Source organism: Artibeus jamaicensis, unplaced genomic scaffold (genome assembly GCF_021234435.1).
Source record: "Artibeus jamaicensis isolate MK-2021 breed Jamaican fruit bat unplaced genomic scaffold, CSHL_Jam_final contig_554, whole genome shotgun sequence".
NCBI classification, from domain to species: Eukaryota; Metazoa; Chordata; class Mammalia; order Chiroptera; family Phyllostomidae; genus Artibeus; species Artibeus jamaicensis.
The window spans coordinates 1,625,153-1,645,278 of NW_026521885.1; the positions used below are offsets into that span (position 1 = coordinate 1,625,153).

Here is a 20,126-nt window from a genome sequence, read left to right on the forward strand (position 1 = left end):
TCAGACTAGAAATGTTTTGCACGGCAAAGAAAATCATCAACAAAACAAAAAGATAACTTACTAAATGAAAGTACATATTCATCAATGATATACCTGATAAGGGGTTAATATTAAAAATTTATGAAGAACTCATACTATTCAACACCAGAAAACAAACAATCAAAATAAAAATAGACAAAGGACCTGAACAGACACTTCACCAAAGAGGACATACAGATAGCCAAATAGACCAATGAAAAGATGCTCAGTGTCACTAATTGTCACAGAAATGTAAATTAAAACAACAATGAGATATCATCTCACACCTGTCAGAATGGCTATCTGGTGATTAGAGGGGTGGAGTGGATAATGTGGGGAAGAAGGGGGAGGAGCAAGTCAAGGAACATGGATAGAAGACTCATGGGCATGGACATTGGGGTGGGGATTCACTGTGGGAGCATGGACAGGGAGTGGGGCAAGGGACAGTAATGGGGAAAAAGGTGGGACAACTGTAACTGAACTACAATAACATTAGATAGATAGATAGATAGATAGATAGATAGATAGATAGATAAGATAGATGATAGATAGATATAGATAGATTAGATAGATACATAGATAGATAGATAGATAGATAGATAGATGATAGATAGATAAAGAGAGATAGATAAACAAGTGTTGGTGAGAATATGGAGAAAAGGAAACCATCCAGCACTGTTGGTGGGAATGCAGGTTGGTGCAGCCACTATGGAAAACAATATGGAACTTCCTCAAAAAATGAAAAATAGCACTGCCTTATGACCCAGCAATTTCATTTCTGGGTATATATATGAAAAAATCCAAAACACTAATTTAAAGGAATGTATACACCTCTATGTGCATTGCATTATTATTTACAAAAGCCAAGCTATGAAAGCAACCCAAGTGCTCATCAACAGAACAGTGAATAAAAATGTGGTGATATATACCAAAGGAATATTACTCAGCGATAAAAAGCATGTGATCTTACCATTTGCTATAGTATGAATGGACCTAGAGGGTATTGTGCTAAATTAAATAAGTCAGTCAGATAAAGACAAATATCATATGATCTCAGCCATATGTGGAATCTAAAAAACAAAATAAATGAACCAACAAAATTGAAACATACTTTCTCTGGCAGGGTAGCTCAGCTGGTTAGAGCATGATCCTAACACACCAAGGTTGCTGGTTCAGTCTCTGGTCAGGGCACACACAAGAATGAACCAATGAATGCATAAATAAATGGAACATATGGTATTTGTCCTTCAATGCCTGGCCTATTTCACTCAGCATAATGCTTTCCAGTTCCATCCATGTTGTTGCAAAATACCATATGATCTCACCTTTGACAGGAAGCTAAAGAATAAAACAAACAAGCAAACAGAATAAAAACAAAGACGCTGAAATAGAGAACAAGTGGGCAGCGACCAGAGGGAAGAGGGAAGGGAACTTAAGGGGAAAAGGGGGGAGGGATTTTGAGGAACAAGTATGAAAGACACAGAGATGAGGACTGGGGGGGGGGATGGGAGGGAGGGGGGAGACCGGGCGGGGGGGGGGGGGAAGGGAAAAAAAATGTACTTGAAAAGTAACTAAATAAAATTAAAAAAATAAATAAATAAATTTGTAATTTAGGAAGAATTACACATCACTGAAATATTCAATTTTTCAATCAATGATCACTTCATTTAAATCTTACTTAATATCTCAATAAAATTTTATTATTTTTTATAAAAAAATAAATGGAACAACAACTTGATGTGTCCCTCTCTTCTTTCTTTCTCTTTCTTTCTTTCTTTCTTTCTTTCTTTCTTTCTTTCTTTCTTTCTTTCTTTCTTTCTTTCTTCCTTCCTTCCTTTCTTTCTTCCTTTCTTTCTTTTTTTCTTCCTTTCTTCCTTCCTTCCTTCCTTCCTTCCTTCCTTCCTTCCTTCCTTCCTTCCTTCCTTCCTTTCTTTCTTTCTTTCTTTCTTTCTTTCTTTCTTTCTTTCTTTCTTTCTTTCTTTCTCCTTCCTTCCTTCCTTCCTTCCTTCCTTCCTTCCTTCCTTCCTTCCTTCCTTCCTTCCTTCCTTCCTTCCTTTCTCTCTCTCTCTCTCTCTCTCTCTCTCTCTTTCTCTCCCCCCAATTCTGTCTCTAAAATCAACTTTTAAAAATGAAATAGATTCACAGACATAGAGAGCCAGCTGGTAGTTACCAAAAGGGAAGGGCTTTGGAGAACTGGGTAAAAATGGTGAAGGGATTAAAAAGTACAAATTAGTAGATACAAAGTGCTAAAAGATGTAGAGCAAAGCATAGGGAATATAGTCAATAACATCTTGATAATTATGTATAGTACCATGGATACTGGAAATATCAAGGAGAACACTACATAAAATCTAACCACTAAGTTGTATACCTGAAACCAATACAAAATAACGCTGAAACTAATATGTTATTGAAAAGTAAAAAATCATGACAATAAAATACAAAAGCAAAGCAGACAAAAAACTTGTATTGGTTACTTTATTTCTAGCCAATTTAAATACAGCACCAACCCTAATATTAGGATCCAGGCTTTTAGTTGTCTCATCCCTCAAAAGCATGAATTGCATTGGACTTGGAAGAAAGTAATTCCCCCTTCCCAAAAAGAAACATTTCTAATGCCCCTGTATAAATCCAAACTCTTCTCTCTGCTTTTTCAAGAAGGATCTTATGGCTCCCTTTTTAATAAAAGTACTAAAAGGCTTGGCAATCTCATTTTCTAAGCACCAAAAAGATGTAAACAAACCAATGGAAACAGGAAAGGTGACAACACTGAGGATGCGCAAAAGAAAAAAAGTAGGTACCAACTTAATATAATAAATTTTCTATATAATGATCATATAGTCATCAAGAAAATAAACTATTTTGTTCAGAATCTTTGTTTTGGATTATAAGAAAATATGCCATATATTTTCAGAGAACTTTATTCTGAGTTAAAATTAAAACAGCCCCGACATTTTAAGAGGTGAGGTTCATGTATTTGGAACTTCCATCTTATTCAGAACACCCATCATTGCCCAGTGAAATCAGACACATGAAGAGTTAATAAAAGAGAATTAATCTGTTTTTCTAGACTGGGGTAAAATGCAAAAAGGACCTCATGGGTCAAGTTTCTGAATATATATTAGTCTAGTTCTATAGTCCTCTGCCCAGAGATTACTGTTGAAAATGCCAATACAAGATGGAAAGACTCAAAATACATTACAATAATCAACCCTGCAAAACTAATTAGGAAGAAGGCTTAATGCTTCCAAGAATATGGGACAGTAACAAAATGTAAAAAAAAAAAAGAGATAGAGAGAGAAAAGCCACTATGAAATAATAAAATACCCTGTGTAATACTGAAATATTTCAAGGCTAAAGGGATCAATTCTTAATATTCCTTGAATGAAATGTGATTTTAAAGTCAAAAGAAGTTTTTTAAAAAGTCAAAAGAAGTTCACTATGGCTGAAGAACACAGAAGTTGGTGATAGGCAGACTAAGAAATACTGGTGACAAGATGGGTGGAGCCTGGGTAAAAATGGACCTAATAAAATCATGTTAAGGACTTTAGATTTTAATCTAGGAAAAACAGAAATCCATTAATTACTCTAGATATGATAGATATGATTGAATCATAAGATAGATATGATTAAATATTCATTGTAGAAGGAACACTGGCTACAGGTTGCTGGTTCCTTTGGAAGGGAGCAAGACTTTAGAAAGTAAAGCCAATTACATATTCTTGCAGTAGTCCAAGTAGAATAAAATATTATATTAAACTAAGGTTGTAGCAGGAAAGTTGGAAAAAAAGTATATGAATTTAAGGGATGTGGCAGCTGGAAGTGACTGATCTTGGTGATTAATTCATCTGGAGAGTAAAGGGCAGAAAATTAGCAAAAATGGTTTTAAGTTTCTGGCTTAAGCAATGGAATACATGGTGGTTCCATCAACTAAAACATGAAAAAATAGAAAACAAACATATTGTGTTTGCTTGTTGTTTGTTTTTAGAATTGAAGGAGGATAGATGGAGACAATGAGACTTCTTTGTATATGCTTAAAGTTTTTGGAGAAGTCAAGTGGTCACATCCAATATACAGTTGGATTTAGAGATCTGACACTCAAGAAAACTTACAAATAGTGATTGAGATAAGAGTCACTGGCATTTATGTAAGGTAACATTGTCATTGGGATGGATGAAATCACTTAGAATCTGTATAGTAAGAAGAGTGTCTACCACGAAAAAAACAATATTTGAGCAATGAACGAAGGAAGAGATTACCAAAGAAATTAAAAAAGGTCATTATATCACAGAAGCTTTGATAGAGCTGTGTAGAATTGTAGAAAACACAGTCATAAAAGTATAAAGAAACCCTGGTGTAGTATTTACTTTTGGTACTATGTCCAGATCCTTTCACTGGGCCAGTGAAACTATCTCACAACTACTTCACGATATTGCCATCAGCCGAAGGGAGGCTAGGAGGTTATACTTCAGTCAGTTCTTGGGAAATGATTGATTGAGGTAAGACTACAAAATCCCAAACTCACTGCTTCAAGTAGGGCCAAATATGTAGTGTCATTCACGTTCCACATCTCTCTGAGGGATCAAATGGAACCTTTATTTCCTCCCCTTCCAAACTTACTTCCCTTACTTCCACACAACTTTCACCAAGAGCATTCTCTCTATACATCATTTACCTAAGACTCCTTGTCTCAGGTGCTGCTGCTTCTAGAGCATCTAATCTAAGAACCAGGGCATTGTGGTATCTCCGAAGTCAAAGAAAGAATTATATTTAAATTTACATTTATTATATATATATATGTTTTATTTCATAATAAAAATTAGTAAAAGAGGGAGAAGAGAGTCAACAATGTTGAAAGTTACCACATGGTACTAAAGAAATTAATTTATAGAAGAACAGATAAGTGTTCATTTTAGCAACAGAGCCAACCAACACTGGCCATATTGGTTTGTGTGAGTCGCCTTAGAGTCCTGAGGTTGGAAACCAGACAGCAGCAGTGGTGTAGTGGTAGAACAGAGTGAAAAGTAGGGAAAATAAAAAAAAAAACAGTTCTTGAAGACGTATAACTATAAATAGGAGGAAAGATTTATGGCACTATCTGGAGGGAAGATTTTAAAATATAAGATGGAAGATTCTTAATCACATTTAAATGGTAATGGGACAGAGCCAATAAAAGGACAGGTGGAAGATCCAAGAGAAATTGATAACAAATAACTTGACAGAATTGCTTTTAAATTGTTACAGAGAGAATTCAAACATGGGCCAGGGAGTTGCACAAGACATCACTTTCTGAATTGAGAGTCTGAGCTAATGATGCTTTTCCAAATATAATGGAATATTAGACATGCAATGTCTAGTATTAAGGACCAGAGTACATTAGTTAATCTGGGAAAAAATAAAAATTTTGGCCGAAGGCAAGGATTTATCACATGATTCTTTTGTTCTAGAAGGATTCTTACCCGCCAATATCCTGCTTCACAAATTCCCCAGGTTCTTGTCGTCTTGATTCCCCTTGGCCATCTGTTCCAGGGAGAATATTAATCAGGAATAGAAGCCCAAGACTGGTCAGGTAGAAGTGCCTCATCTGTGTGATTATCATCTTCTTAGGCATCAACATGGAGAGTCCTGAGAGATCCATTTTAAGGGAAAAGGGAAGGGGGAAAATGGACAAAAGAAAGGAGAAGTTTCAAAAAAGATTTTATTTAACTCTATTAGAATTACTTAACTTCCCTAGTATCTAGTTCTTAAATGCTTAATGTGAAAATTCCTTCCTTCAGTTAATGTCACCAAAATTCATTCCCAACCTACCCCTCTTTCAATATACTAGAACCCATCCAAGTAAAAATAATGTAAAGAGCTCTAAATCACTAATCGGTAGTCTTAGGTTGCAGTTCCATTTTTTCCCCTGTTTTTCTGTGATGAGGTGACTCACAGAACTTCTCTCAGCCTCAGTTACCTCTTATAATCCAAAAAAATTAATCTATCATATTCATTTTATTTTCCACCACTACTCTCTGATCTTTACTATTACAAATGTCTTTGCCATAGTTAAAGGTATTCTTTCAGAAAATAATAGAATATTAAGACCCAGAGTCATTTCATGGCATATTTAAGATTAATTCTCATCTTGATACAATTAAGCAATTTTTCTGCAAACCTCATATGGGTAGCTTGTGCCTTCTTATACAGCAGGTTACATAATCTGGATATTCTTAATTTAATACACTAGCTAAAGGCTCCTCAACACAATCTGGTATAGGCACAGAAAAATATAATACTGGAGAAGGTGGACTTCTGACATGAGGAAATGTTCACATTAGAAATACTCATAGTATTAGGTGGTATCATATAAAATTATGGGACAATATGTATTTTTTTCACAAAACAATTGCTTTTTAAATATATTTTATTGATAATACTATTACATCTGTCCCAATTTTCTCCCCTTTGCCCACCTCAGCCAGTACCCATCTTCCCTCCAACAGTCCCCCACCTTAGTTCATGTCCATGGGTTGTGCATATAAGTTCTTTGACTTCTCCATTTCCTATACTATTCTTAACATCCATCTTTCTATTTTGTACCTGTCAATTATGCTTCTTAATCCTTGTACCTTTTCCCCCATTCTCCCACTTCTACCTCCCAGCTGATAACCCTCCAAATGATCATATCAATGATTCCGTTCTTGTTCTGGTTGTTTGTTCACTTTGATTTTTTAGATTCAGTTGTTGATAGTTGTGAATTCATTGCCATTTTGATGTTCATAGTTTTGTTCTTCTTTTTCTTTCCTTTAAACATTTTATTTATTTATTTTTACCAAGGTGAAAGGAGGGAGAAAGAGAGGGAGAGAGACAACATGTGGTTGCCTCTAAAATACCCCTTACGGGGGACCTGGCCTACAACCCAAGCATGTGCCCTGACTGGGTATTAAACTGGTGACTCTTTGGTTCACAGGCTATTGCTCAATCCACTGAGCCACACCAGACAGGGATGATCTCCTTTTTCTTATATGATTCCCTATAGTGTTTCATAAAATAATGGCTTGGTGATGATGAACTCCTTTACTTTACCTTGTCTGGAAAGTCCTTTCCTACCCTTCCATTCTAAAGGATAGCTTTGCTGGATAGAGTAATCTAGGTTGTAGGTCCTTGCTTTTCATCACTTTGAATATTTCTTGCCAGTCCCTTGTTGCCTGCAAAGTTTCTTTGGAAAAATCAGCTGATAGTCTTATGGGAACTCCTTCATAGGTAACTCTCTGCTCTTCTCTTGCTAATTTTAAGATTCTGTCTTTAATTTTTGGCATTTAAATTATGATGTGTCATGGTGTAGCTCTCTCTTTGGGTCCAGCTTATTTGGGACTCTGCTTCCTGGATTTGTATGTCTATTTTTTTTTGTCAAATTAGGGAAGTCTTCTTTCATCATTTTTTCAAATAAGTTTTCAATTTCTTGCTTTCTCTGTTCTCCTTCTGGCATCCCTATGATTTTGATATTGGTACATTTGGAGATGTCCCAGAGGATCCTTATACTATCCTTGTTTTTTTTTTTTATTCATTTTTTCTTCTTGCTGTTCTGGTTTAATGCTTATTTCTTCCTTATGCTCCAAATTGATTATTTAAGTCCTGGCTTCTTCCCCTCCACTGATGGTTCCCTGTAGATTTTTCTTTATTTAACTTAGTGTAAATTTTATTTCTGGCTGGGTCTTTTTTATGCTGTTCCAATACTCAATGAGTTCTTTGAGCATCTTGATCACCAGTGTTTTAAACTCTGCATCTCATAGGTTGATTATCTCCACTTCATTTGGTTCTTTTTCTGGGGTTTTGTTATGTTTTTTTTTCCATTTGAGCCACATTTCTCTATCTCCTTAATTTGGCAGCCTCCCTATGTTTGTTTCTGTCTATTAGATAGGGCTGCTTTGACTCTTAGTAGCATGGCCTATTACAGAAAAGACACCTGTAATTTTGTGGGATAGAACCTTAGGTAATTGCCAGGGTGGAGCCACCTGCTTCACCACTCTGTTGCTCTGTGTGGGTGGAGGGCTCAGAGAGGGGACAATGACACTGCCTAGCTTCTGGAGTTTTGCCCAGAACTTGCTCCATTCCTCGTTACTTCCCATATGCTATTGGTATCCTTCCAGTTGTTGTCCTGGTGCAGAATCCCACAGTGTGTGGGTTTGTATATATTCTAAGTTCATGTAGGCCCTTTAAACAGAGTATCCTCAAAATCTGGCAGTTTCTTCTGCCATTCCAGCCACTGATGGTTTTTATAGCCAAAAGTTATGGGAATTTATCTTCCTAGTGTTGGAACCTTGGACTGTGTGGTCTGGCCTGTGGCTGGGATCACTCACTCCCAAGCTATTCCTCCTGATATTTATCCACCATATATGAATGTGGGACCATCTGTTTCATTGCCACCGCTGCCCACCCGTGCCACACTGTGTTTCTGAATGAGTGTGGCTTCTTTAAATCCTTGGCTGTCAGACTTTCATACAGTTCAATTTTCTGATGGCCCTGGGTGTTATTTGTTTGGAGATCTAGTTGTAATTCTTTCTATGGTTCTGCAAGGAAGTGAAGCATGTCTATTTATGCCTCCATTTTGACCAGAAGTCCTCTTGACTACAAATCCCAAATGATTTGGCCCCAAACAGCAATTGTTTATGGTCAATCTAATATGTGTTTGTGGCATTCATGTTTTGTAAGTTGTACAAGAGTTGATGGTCATTTTATAAAAATGAACAGAAAACAGAATAGTTCAGAAAGCCATGGCATATCAGTAAGAAAATATAATGCATAGGCAGAAAACCCTAAGGCATGAGAAACATCCATATGCAGAAACCAATATATGTGCTCAAACATCCACAGTGCTTTGGCAGACCCTAATGTTGTATAATCACATGATAGAGATTAATTTTTAGATAATCATGATATGTGATTGACAGTTACTGTACAGAAACAATTGCTGTTTGGGGCCAAATCATTTGGGATTTGTAGTCAAGAGGACTTCTGGTCAAAATGGAGGCATAGGTAGACATGCTTCACTTCCTTGCACAACCATAGAAAGAATTACAACTAGATCTCCAAACAAATAACACCCAGGGCCATCAGAAAATTGAACTGTATGAAAGTCTGACAGCCAAGGATTTAAAGAAGCCACATTCATTCAGAAACACAGTGTGGCACAGGGAGGCGGTGGTAGCAATGAAACAGATGGTCCCACATTCATATATGGTGGATAAATATCAGGAGAAATAGCTTGGGAGCGAGTGATCCCAGCCACAGGATATGAAGTCCAAATTAAAGAAATGATCCACAGAATATAAGAAAGAACCATGGTGGGTGCTCAGAAAACATGAATGCATAAGCAATCATTCTGGATACACAAAAATATGGCCATGCTGCATGAGCAAAGAGACTCATAGTGTGTGTTCAACTATGCTATTATAGTATATAAATATAGGTTATGTTGCAACAATCATGATAAACAAGTAGCAACCCTTTACACTAAGAATAGGTGCCAATGAATAGATGCAAATATCATGATTTGGAAGGAGAAACTATGATATACAGTATGATGCATTAGAAGACAACAATGTTATATGAACTTATAACTAAGGTACATATTGAAATAACCATTATTCATGAGAAGACTGCTATCATATATAGAAGAAGTTAGAAATAATATATATCCTCCAATTACCATGACACTTTGTTAGCAATATCATTATTTTAATAATGCACATAGAGACATTTATGGTATAAGACAATTTAACTGTGGCAAGTGTCAGAAAATCGTAACACATGAGCATAATAGTCAGTGAACAAGAGAAGAAGGGCTTAGTACTTACTTCATTAAGATATTGTACATGATCAAAAGCATGCCACGAGGCTGTTGCACAACAGTATGAATATATATAACACTACTAAAATATACATTTAAATTGTTAACATTTGCTATTTTCTACCATGTTTAAATTTTTTAATTAAATTTATTGGGATGATATTATATCATCCCAATGGTTAATAAAGTTGTACATGCCACTGGACATGTAGCCTTAGCAAAGTAGTAAGTTTCTACAAAACAGGCCTCAACTCTGGTATATGTACAAAGAAATGTGGCACATTACCAGATGCTAGCATTAACTGAACATACATACATCCATGGTACATGATCAGATGGCCATCAAACAAATGCAGATAAGGAATGTAGAGGAGCACAGACACCCAAAATTCTCATGACAATCTTCGTGAATTTTCAAGTTACTGTAGTGTGTAAACTGAAAACTGTGACACTTGAACAAAGAGCCTTCAAACATGATAAACTATACATGTAGCTTGAGAAAACTATGGTATAAGTTTAGACAACCATGATGCATGTGAAGCGATATTTGGTACATTAGTCCTTAACCATAATGTGTGCACATACAGTGTGTATATTATGGCTACCCTGATACAGGATTAAGCAATATGATTTAGGAGCAAATGGCCACGACAGAGAGGAAGACTGCTATGATGCAAGAACAGAGGGCTATGGTCTAAGAGAAGGCAGAAATACTCAAAAAAATTGGGGGGGGACAAGAAATGTTTTTTTGGTTATTTACTATTATACTTATGGTAACAAACTGGTGTAGTTATGTACACAGCTAGGGGCCACCAAACACATTAATAAATGGAATACAGACCACTATGGGAAAAGTTATTTTGAATAATGTATACCTATGCCACTATATACCTTGTGATGCCTCAATTTCTCCACCAGTGTTTTTGTTTTTTAATACATTAATTGACAAATTTTTGTTATTAATTTATAAAAATACATTACATACAAATAAAACAAATGTGGATTTTTTTATTAAAAATATAAACTTGTTACTTTTTCTTTGCCATAGAATCCCTATTTCTCTTTGCCTTCATTTTCAAATAATTCTGTTTTAAACCCAAACTTAAACTAATCCTAGAGGCAACTTTAACTGTAACCTTGATTTAAACCTAATCCTAAGCCAATCTTCAAAAAAAATCTTTAAAAATTCTAACATTAATTTTAAATCTAACCAAATATTAAGCTTAAGCATTATTCTAAACCTAATCCTAATGCCAATCCTTTTTTAACCTTTAGATTTAAACAAAAATTTCCAGCAAAGCTATCATTTAGAATGGAAAGGCAGATAAAGTGCTTCCTAGATAAGGTAAACTTAAAAGAGTTCATCGTCACCAAGCCCTTATTATATGAAATGTTAAATGGACTTATGTAAGAAGTAGATCAAAACTATGAATGGTAAAATGATGACAAACTCACAACTATTAAAAATGAACCTAAAAACAAAAATAAACTAAGCAAACAACTAGAGCAGGAAGAGTATCACAGAAATGGAGATCAGGACTTCTGGTTGAGATGGAGTCATAGGTAGATACACTATGCCTCCTCACACAACCAAAAAAAGAGGACAACAAAATAAAAACAAAAAACAACCACAACTAGAACTGACAAAAATTGAACTGTACAGCAGTCTGACAACCAAGGAGGTAAAGAAGAAACATGCATCCAGACTGGTAGGAGAGTTGGAGAAAGGCAGCTGGGGCAGAGAGGATGCATGGCAAAGCAGGGGCTAGAGGACCTGGGTGGTTGAGGTAGTACTGGCAGAGTGGGTAGTCCCACATTTGTGGCAGATAAACTGGGAGGAACAACTGAGGAGCAAGACAGACCACTCAATCCAGGGTTCCAGTGCTAGGAAATAAAACCTCAAAACCTCTGACTGACAAATCCTGTGGGGGTTAAGGTGGCAGGAAAAACTCCATCTCACAGGAAAGTTTGTTGGAGAGACTCACAGGATCCTAGAATGTACACAAACCCACCTACCCTGGAATCAGTACCAGAAGGGCCCAATTTGCTTGTGGGCAGCAGAGGAAGTAACTGAAAGGCCATTGAAAGCCAAGGAAGCAGCATTGTTTCCTCTTGGACCCACCGCCATACATCATCACAACGCAGCAACATGGGTTGCCCCACCCTGGTGAATGCCTTAGGCTCTTCGCATAACTATGCAACAGGTGTACTGAGACAAACAAAATGGCCCAAATGAAAGAACAGATCAAAGCTCCAGAAAAATATACAACTAAGCGATAAAGAGATAGCCAACCTATCAGATGCAGAGTTCAAAACACCGATAATCAGGATGCTCACAGAAGTGGTTAAGTATGGTTACAAAATAGAGAAAAGAGTGAAGGCTGTGAAAAGTGAAATAAATGAAAATGCACAGGGAACCAACAGTGACAGGAAGGAAACTAGGACTGAAATCAACGTTTTGGACCAGAAGGAAGAAATAAACATTCAACCAGAACAGAACAAACAAACAAGAATTCAATAAAAAAATAATAAAGAGAGGCTTAGGAACCTCTGGGACAACTTTAAACATTCCAACATCTGAAAAATAGACATGCCAGAAGGAGAATTGGAAGAGCAAGAAATTGAAAACTTATTTGAAAAAACAATGGAGAACTTCCCCAATCTGGCAAAGGAAATAGACTTCCAGGAAGTCCAGGCAGCTCAGAGAGTCCCAAAGAAATTGGACCTGAGGAAGCACACACCAAGGCACATCATAATTTCATTACCCAAGATTAAACATAAGGAGAGAATCTTAAAAACAGCAAAAGCAAAAAAGAAAGTTACCTACAAAGGAGTTTCCATAAGACTATCAGCTGATTTCTCAAAAGAAACCTTATAGGCAAGAAGGGGCTAGAAAGTATTCAAAGTCATGAAAGGCCAGGACCTACACCCAGGACCTATATTGCTCTATATAGCAAAGCTCTCATTTAGAATGGAAGAGCAGATAAGTGCTTCACAGATAAGATCAAGTTAAAGGAGTTCATCACCACCAAGCCCTTATTATATGAAATGTTAAAGGGTCTTACCTAAGAAAAAGAAGATAAAAAATATGAACAGTAAAATGACAACAAACTCACAACTCTCAACAACCAGACCTAAAAAAAAAAAAAACTAAGCAAAAACTACAACAGGAACAGAATCACAGAGATGGAGATCATATAGAGTATTATCAGCAAGGAGGGGTAAGCGAGGTGAGGGAAAAAGTAGCATAAAGGGTAGGTACAAAATAGACCGTGGGAAGCTAAGAATAGTATAAGAAAGCCAAAGAACTTATATGTATGACCCATGGACATGAACTAGGGGGGAATGTAGGTGGGAGGTAGGGTGCAGGCCAAAGAGGAATAAAGGGGGGAAAATGGGACAACTGTAATAGTATAATCAATAAAATATATTTTTAAAAAACAAATTCTCTAGAGAAAAAAAAAGGAGCTCACACGGAGGGTTATCATCAGGGAGCGGGTAGAATGGAGGAAAAGGTACAGGGAATAAGAAGCATAATTGGTAGGTACAAAATAGACAGGGGGAGGTTAAGAATAGTACAGGAAATGGAGAAGCCAAAAAATTTATATGTATGACCCAAAGACATGAACTAATGGAGGGGGGAATGCTGGTAGGAGGAGGGTTCAGGATGGAGGGGAAAAGGGGAGAAAAATGGGACAACTATAACAGCATAATCAGTACAAATATTTAAAATTAAAATAAAATAATAAAAATATTTTTCAATTACAAATTGTATTCAATATTATTTTGTATTAGTTTCAGGTGTATAGTTTATTGATTAGACAATCATATACTCTATAAACTTTTCTTCCCAATATTTCCAGTAACCACCTGGTACCACACATAGTTATTACAATATTATTGACTATATTTCCTATGTTGTATCAACACTTAACATCCCTGTGACTATTCTGAAACCATCAATCTGTACACCCAATCCCTTTACCCTTTTCTCCCAGTCCCCCAAAGCCCTCCCCGTTGGCAACCATCAGTCTTTTCTCTGTATCTAAGAGTCTGTTTTTGTTTTGATGTTCATTTATATTGTTCTTTACAATACATATACAGGTGAAATCATAAGGTATTTGTCTTTCTCTAACTGACATTTCACATAGCATAATACCCTGTAGGTCAATCCATGCTGTCACAAATGGTAATATGTCATTCTTTTTATCACTAAGTGTATTCCATGGCAAATAAGTACCATCACTTTTTATCCATTCATCTATTGATGGACACTTGGGTTGCTTCCACAGCTTGGCTATTGTAAATAATGCTGCAATGAGCATAGGAGTGCATATATTACTTCGAATTCATGTTTCGGGTTTCTTCAAATATATACTCAGAGATAGAATTGCTGGATCATAGAGCACATTCATTTATAATTTATTGAGGAACCTCCATACTGTTTTCCATAGTGGGTGCACCAATCTACATTCCCACCAACAGTGCAAAAACATTTCCTTTTCTCCACATTCCCAGACTGTTTTTCATAGTGGCTGCACCAATCTGCATTCCTACCAACCACGCACAAAGGTTCACTTTTCTCCAGTCTCATAAACACTTTTTATTTGTGCATTTACTGATGATAACCATTCTGACAGGTGTGACATGATATTCTCATTGTGGTTTTAATTTGCATTTCTGTGACAATTAGTGACATTGAGCATCTTTTCACTAGTTTGTTGACCATCTGTATGTCCCTTTTGGAGAAGTGTTCATTCAGGTCCTCTCTCCATTTTAAAATTTTTTAATTAAATTTTATACTCAATATTATTTTGTATTATGTTCAGATGTACAACAGAGTGGTCGGACAATTATATGCACTTTAAAAATCTGTTGCCCTCAATATTTCCATTATTCAACTGGCACCATATATAGTTATTACAATAATATTAACTATATTTCCTATGCTATACCTTACATCTCCATAACTGTTTTGTAACTATAAATCCATACTTTTCAATTCCTTCACCTTTTTCATCTAGTACTCCAATCCCCTTCCTGCTGGCAAACATCAGTATATTCTCTCCTCATATGAGACTTTCTGTTTTGTTTGTTAGTTTATATTGCTTTTTAGATTCCACATGTAAGTGAAAGCATATATTTGTCTTTCTCTAACTTAATTCCCTTAGCATAATACCCTCTATGTCCAGCCACACTGTCACAATGACAAGATTTCATTCTTTTTATGTAAGAATAATATGACATTGTGTACAGGGTCCAGCACAAATAACACCTCTTTTTGTTACAAAATCTTTTATTACAAAATTATAAACATGTAATTATGTAAGATAACAATATCACACTCAAGCACACCATATGACATTTTAGATGAAATGTTCAAATTAAAACTATAAATTATTATACCCACATTATTACCCTACCAACCACACTCAAGTAAGCATTACTTCTGCTGGACCCTGTATATATGCCACCACTTTTTTAATCACTCGTCTACTAATGGGCTCTTGGGTTGCTTCCATAGCTTGGCTATTGTAAATAAAACTTCAATGAACATAGTGGTGTATATATTTCCATATTAGTGTTTGAGTTTCCTCAGATAAATCCCCAGAAGTGGAATTGCTGAGTCATGAGGCAGTTCTAGTTTTAATTTTTTGAGGAACTCCATACTGTTTTCCACAGTGGCTGCATCAGTCTTCATTCCCACCAACAGTGCGTGAGGGTTCCCTTTTTTCCACATCCTTGTCAGCACTTGTTGATTCATTGATGATAGCCATTCCAACACGTGTGAGGAAATATCCCATTGTGGTTTTAATTTGCATTCATCTGATGCTTAGTGACATTGAGCATCTTTTCATATGTCTGCATGACACCTGAATGTTCTCTTTGGAGAAGTGTTGATTCAGGTCCTTTTCACATTTTTAAATTGGATTGTTTGTTGTATTGGGGGATGTTGAGTAGTATATTCTTATTATAAATTTTACATAGTAACCCTTATCAGATGTAACATTGGGGAATGTGTCCTCCCATTTAGGAGGTTGTCTTTTCATTTTAATGGTTTCATTTGCTGTGCAAGAAATTTTTGTTTAATGTAGTCCTACTTAATTACTTTTTTCTCTTTTTTAAAATGATTTTAGTATTTAGAGAGAAGGGAAGGGAGGGAGAAAGAGGGAGAGAAACATCAATGCGTGGTTGCCTCTTGCAAACTTTCAACTGGGGACCTGGCCTACAACCCAGGCATGTGCCCTACTGGGAATCGAACCAGTTACCCATTGGTTCACAGGCCAGCACTCAATCCACTGAGCCACATCAGCCAGGAGTGTTAATTTTTTATTTTGTTTCCCTTGTTTGAGGAGATATATCATAAAAAATATTACTAAGGAAGTGTCTGACTTTGGTGCCTATGTTTACTTCTACAGGTTTTATGGTTTTGCGTCTTTCATTTAAGTATTTAATTCATTTTGAGTTTATTCTTGTATATAAATTCTGGTGTAAAAAGGCAGTCTAATTTCATTTTTACCACATATCTGTACAATTTTGCCAGCACCATTTATTGAATAGGCTATCTTTACCCATTATATGTTCTTGTCTGCTTTATCAAATTTTAATTGATCATAAAGGTGTGGATTTACTTCAGAGCTCTTTATTCTGTCCCATTCTTCTGTATATCTGTTTTTGTGCAAGCGTCATAATGTTTTGACTACTATAGGTATAGTTTGATATCAGGTAGTGTGATACATTCAAATGTGTTCTTCTTTCTCAATATAACTGTGGCCATGTGGGGTCTTTGGCAGCTCCATATAAATATTTGGATTACTTAATTCTTGTTCTGTAAAATATGTTATTGGCACAAACTGCATTGAATCTATAGATTCCTTTGGGCAGCATGTACATTTTAATGATGTTAATTGTTGCTATCCATGAACATCATATATAATTTATTTACTTGTATCTTCTTCATTTTCTTTCTTTAGTGTTTTATAATTTTCCAAAGATAGGTCTTTTCCCTTCTTGGTCAAATATATTCCTAAGTATTTTATTTTATTTGGGTGCAACTGTAAATGGGAATGCTTTCTTAGTTTCCCTTGCTTATGGGTTATTATTGGTGTATAAAAATATAACAGATTTCTGAGTATTTTGTATTCTCCTAAATTACAGAACTCATTTATCAAATCTAATAGATTTTTGGTGGAATCTTTAGGGTTTTTTATACACAGTATCATGTCATCTGCAAATAATGACAGTTTTACTTTATTTCCCATTTGGATTCCTTTTATTTCTTCTTCTTGTATGATTGCTGTGGCTAGAACTTCTAGTACAATGTTGAATACTAGTGGGGAAAATGGACATCTCTGTCTTGTTTGTAAATTTAAGAAAACTTAGTTTTTCCTAATTAAATATAATGTTAGTTGTGGGTTTGTCATGCATGGCCCTCATGATGAGATTTGTTCTATTTTCACTTTGCCGAAAGTTCGTCATCATAAATGGGTACTAGATATTATCAAAAGGTTTTTCTGCATCTGTTTGTACTATCATATGATTTTTATCCTTGACTTTATGTGATGTATCATATTAATTGATTTGTATATATTACATTAACCTTTCATTCTGGGCATAAATCCCATGTGACTATGGTGATTGATCTTTTTAATATCATGATAGATTTGGTTTTCTAATACTTTGTTGAAGATTTTTCCATCTGTGTCCATTGGGGATATTGGTTTATAATCTTCTTTCTATTGGCAATTGAAAAATGTATGTTCTTCTACTTTGTGGTGAAATGCTCTGAAAATATTGATTAAATCCACCTGGATGTATCTTATTTAAGGCTGCTGTTTTATTGTTGATTTTCTATCTGGTTTTGGAATGAGGATAATGCTGGCTCATAAAGTGAAATTTTCTTTCCTCTTCTTGAATTTTTGAAATTGTTTGAGGATAAGTGTGACTTCTTTTAATGTTTAGTAAAATTCACCAGTGAAGTTATCTGATCTAGTACTTTTGCTTGTTGAAAGTTTTTTTTTTTTATTACTGGTTCAATTTCATTATTTATAATGAGTCTTCTCAGACTTTCTGTTTCTTCTTCATTCAGTTTTGGAAGAATATGTGTTTCTAGTAATTTATCCATTTCTTCCAGATTGTATAATTAATTGTCATATGGTTGTTTGTAACATATCTTTATAATCCTTTGCATTTCTTTGTTGTCAATTGTTACTTCTCTTTCATTTCTCATTTTATTTATTTGGATGCTTTCTCCTTTTCTTAATAAAACTTCTTAAAGATTTAGCAACCTTGTTTATTTTTTCAAAGAACCAGTTTTTGGTTTCATCAATCTTTTATATTGTTTTTTGAGACTCTATTTCATTAATTTCCACTTTGATCTTTATTATTTCCTTCCTTTTCCTCACTTTGGGCTTTACTGTTGTTCTTTTTCTAGACCTTTTACATTTAGATTACTATTTTTTTTAAATTGTCATTATTCTATTACAGTTGTCCAAATTTTTATGTGAGATTTTTGTTGTGTTTTCTTTTTTTTGAGGTAGGCCTATAATGTTATAAATTTCTCTCTTAGGCCTGCTTTTGCTATGTCCCATAGATTTGGGGTTGTTGTGTTTTCACTTTCATTTGTCTCAAAGCAGCTTTTGATTTCTTCCTTGATGTCATTGTTAGCTTATCCTTTGTTTAGTAGCATGTTTTTTAGCCTCCATGTATTTGTGTTTTATATTATTTTCTTGTAATTGATTATTAGTTTCATACCATTGTATGTGGAAAAGATGCTTGATATTGCTTCAGTCTTCTTAAATTTACTGAAACTTGTTTTGTGTCCTAAAATGTGGCCTATCATAAAAACAGTTCCATGTACACTTGAAAAAAATGTATATTCTACTATTTTGAGATGAAACACTCTGAAAATATCAACTAAATCCATCTGGTCTAGTGTGGTATTTAAGGCTAGTGGTTTCTTGTTGATTTTCCATGTGGAAAATCTATCTATTGATATCAATGAAGCGTTAATATTGCCTACTATCTTACTTCATGTCCAGCAAGATTTGCTTTACATAATTAGGTACTTCTATGTTTAAATGCTTCCTAGGATTATATCCTCTTACTGGATTGATCCCTTTATTGTTATGCAGTGTCTTTTTTGTCTCTTATTTTAGCCTTTGTTCTGATGTCTACTTTTACATATAAGCATTGCTAACCCACCTTTTTTCCATTTCCATTTGCATTAAATATCTTTTTCCATTTCTTTACTTTTAGTATGTCTGTCTTTCATTTTAAGGTGGGTTTCCTGTACACAGCATATACATGGATATTATTTTGGTATCCATTCTGCTACCCTATATCTTTTGATTGAAGCACTTAAGCAATTTACTATTAAAGTGATTATTGATAGGTATGTATTTATTGTCATTTTATTCTTAATATCAGTGTTCCTCTTTTTTTCTTTTTTATTCTTAAAGAAGACCCTCCAGTTCTCATCCCTGTGTCTTTCATACTTGTTCCTCAAAATCCCTCCCCATTTTTCCCCTTAAATTCCCTTCCCTCTCCCCTCTGGGGTGGGCGGGGGGAATGGGAGGGAGGTGGGGAGATGGGGCGGGGGGGGGGGGGGGGGGGGCTGGGATGGGAGAAATAGACAAAAAAAACTGTACTTGAAAAATAACTAAATTATATATATATATAATATATATAATTTATATATATAATATATATATATATATTTAAAAAAGAAGACCCTCCTACATTTCTTGTAATTCTGGTTTGGTGGTAATGAATTCCTTTAGCTTTTCCTTGTGTGGAAAACTCTTCATTTCTCTTTCAATTTCAAATGATAGCCTTGTGGGGTAAAACAGTATTGGTTCTAAGAGGTCCTTGCTTTAAATCACTTTCAATATTGTATGCCAATCCCTTTCAAATGAAATGTTTCCAGTGAGAGATCAGCTGATAGCCTTACCAGAGCTCCCTTGTAGGTAATTGTCTTTCACTTGCTGCTTTTAAAATTCTCTTTGTCTTAAATAGACCAAAACCATGTCTCTATGGTCAATTAACTTTTGAAAAGGGGGACAGGAGTATAGAGTGGAGTCAAAATAGTCTCTTCAAAAAATGGTGTTGGGAGATCTGGACAGATGCATGCAAAAAATGAAACTCGATCACCAACTTACATGACACACAAAAATAAATTCAAGGTGGATAAAAGACTTAAATATAAGCTATGACACTATGTTTTCCCTGGAGGAAAACATAGGCAGGAAATTCTCAGATATCCCATGCAACAATA

General features: G+C 35.3%; 1 protein-coding gene across 1 annotated transcript in view; it reads right to left on the bottom strand.

Annotated features, from left to right (window-relative positions):
- GABRA3 (gamma-aminobutyric acid type A receptor subunit alpha3) overlaps positions 1 to 20,126 on the bottom strand; it is a 361,284-nt gene that overhangs the window by 210,974 nt on the left and 130,184 nt on the right. Inside the window, exon 4 of the mRNA XM_037133321.2 lies at positions 5,478 to 5,643. Within this exon, the coding sequence (XP_036989216.1) occupies positions 5,478 to 5,635 (158 nt within the window). The 5' untranslated portion in view covers positions 5,636 to 5,643. The remainder of the gene's footprint in view (positions 1 to 5,477; positions 5,644 to 20,126) is intronic.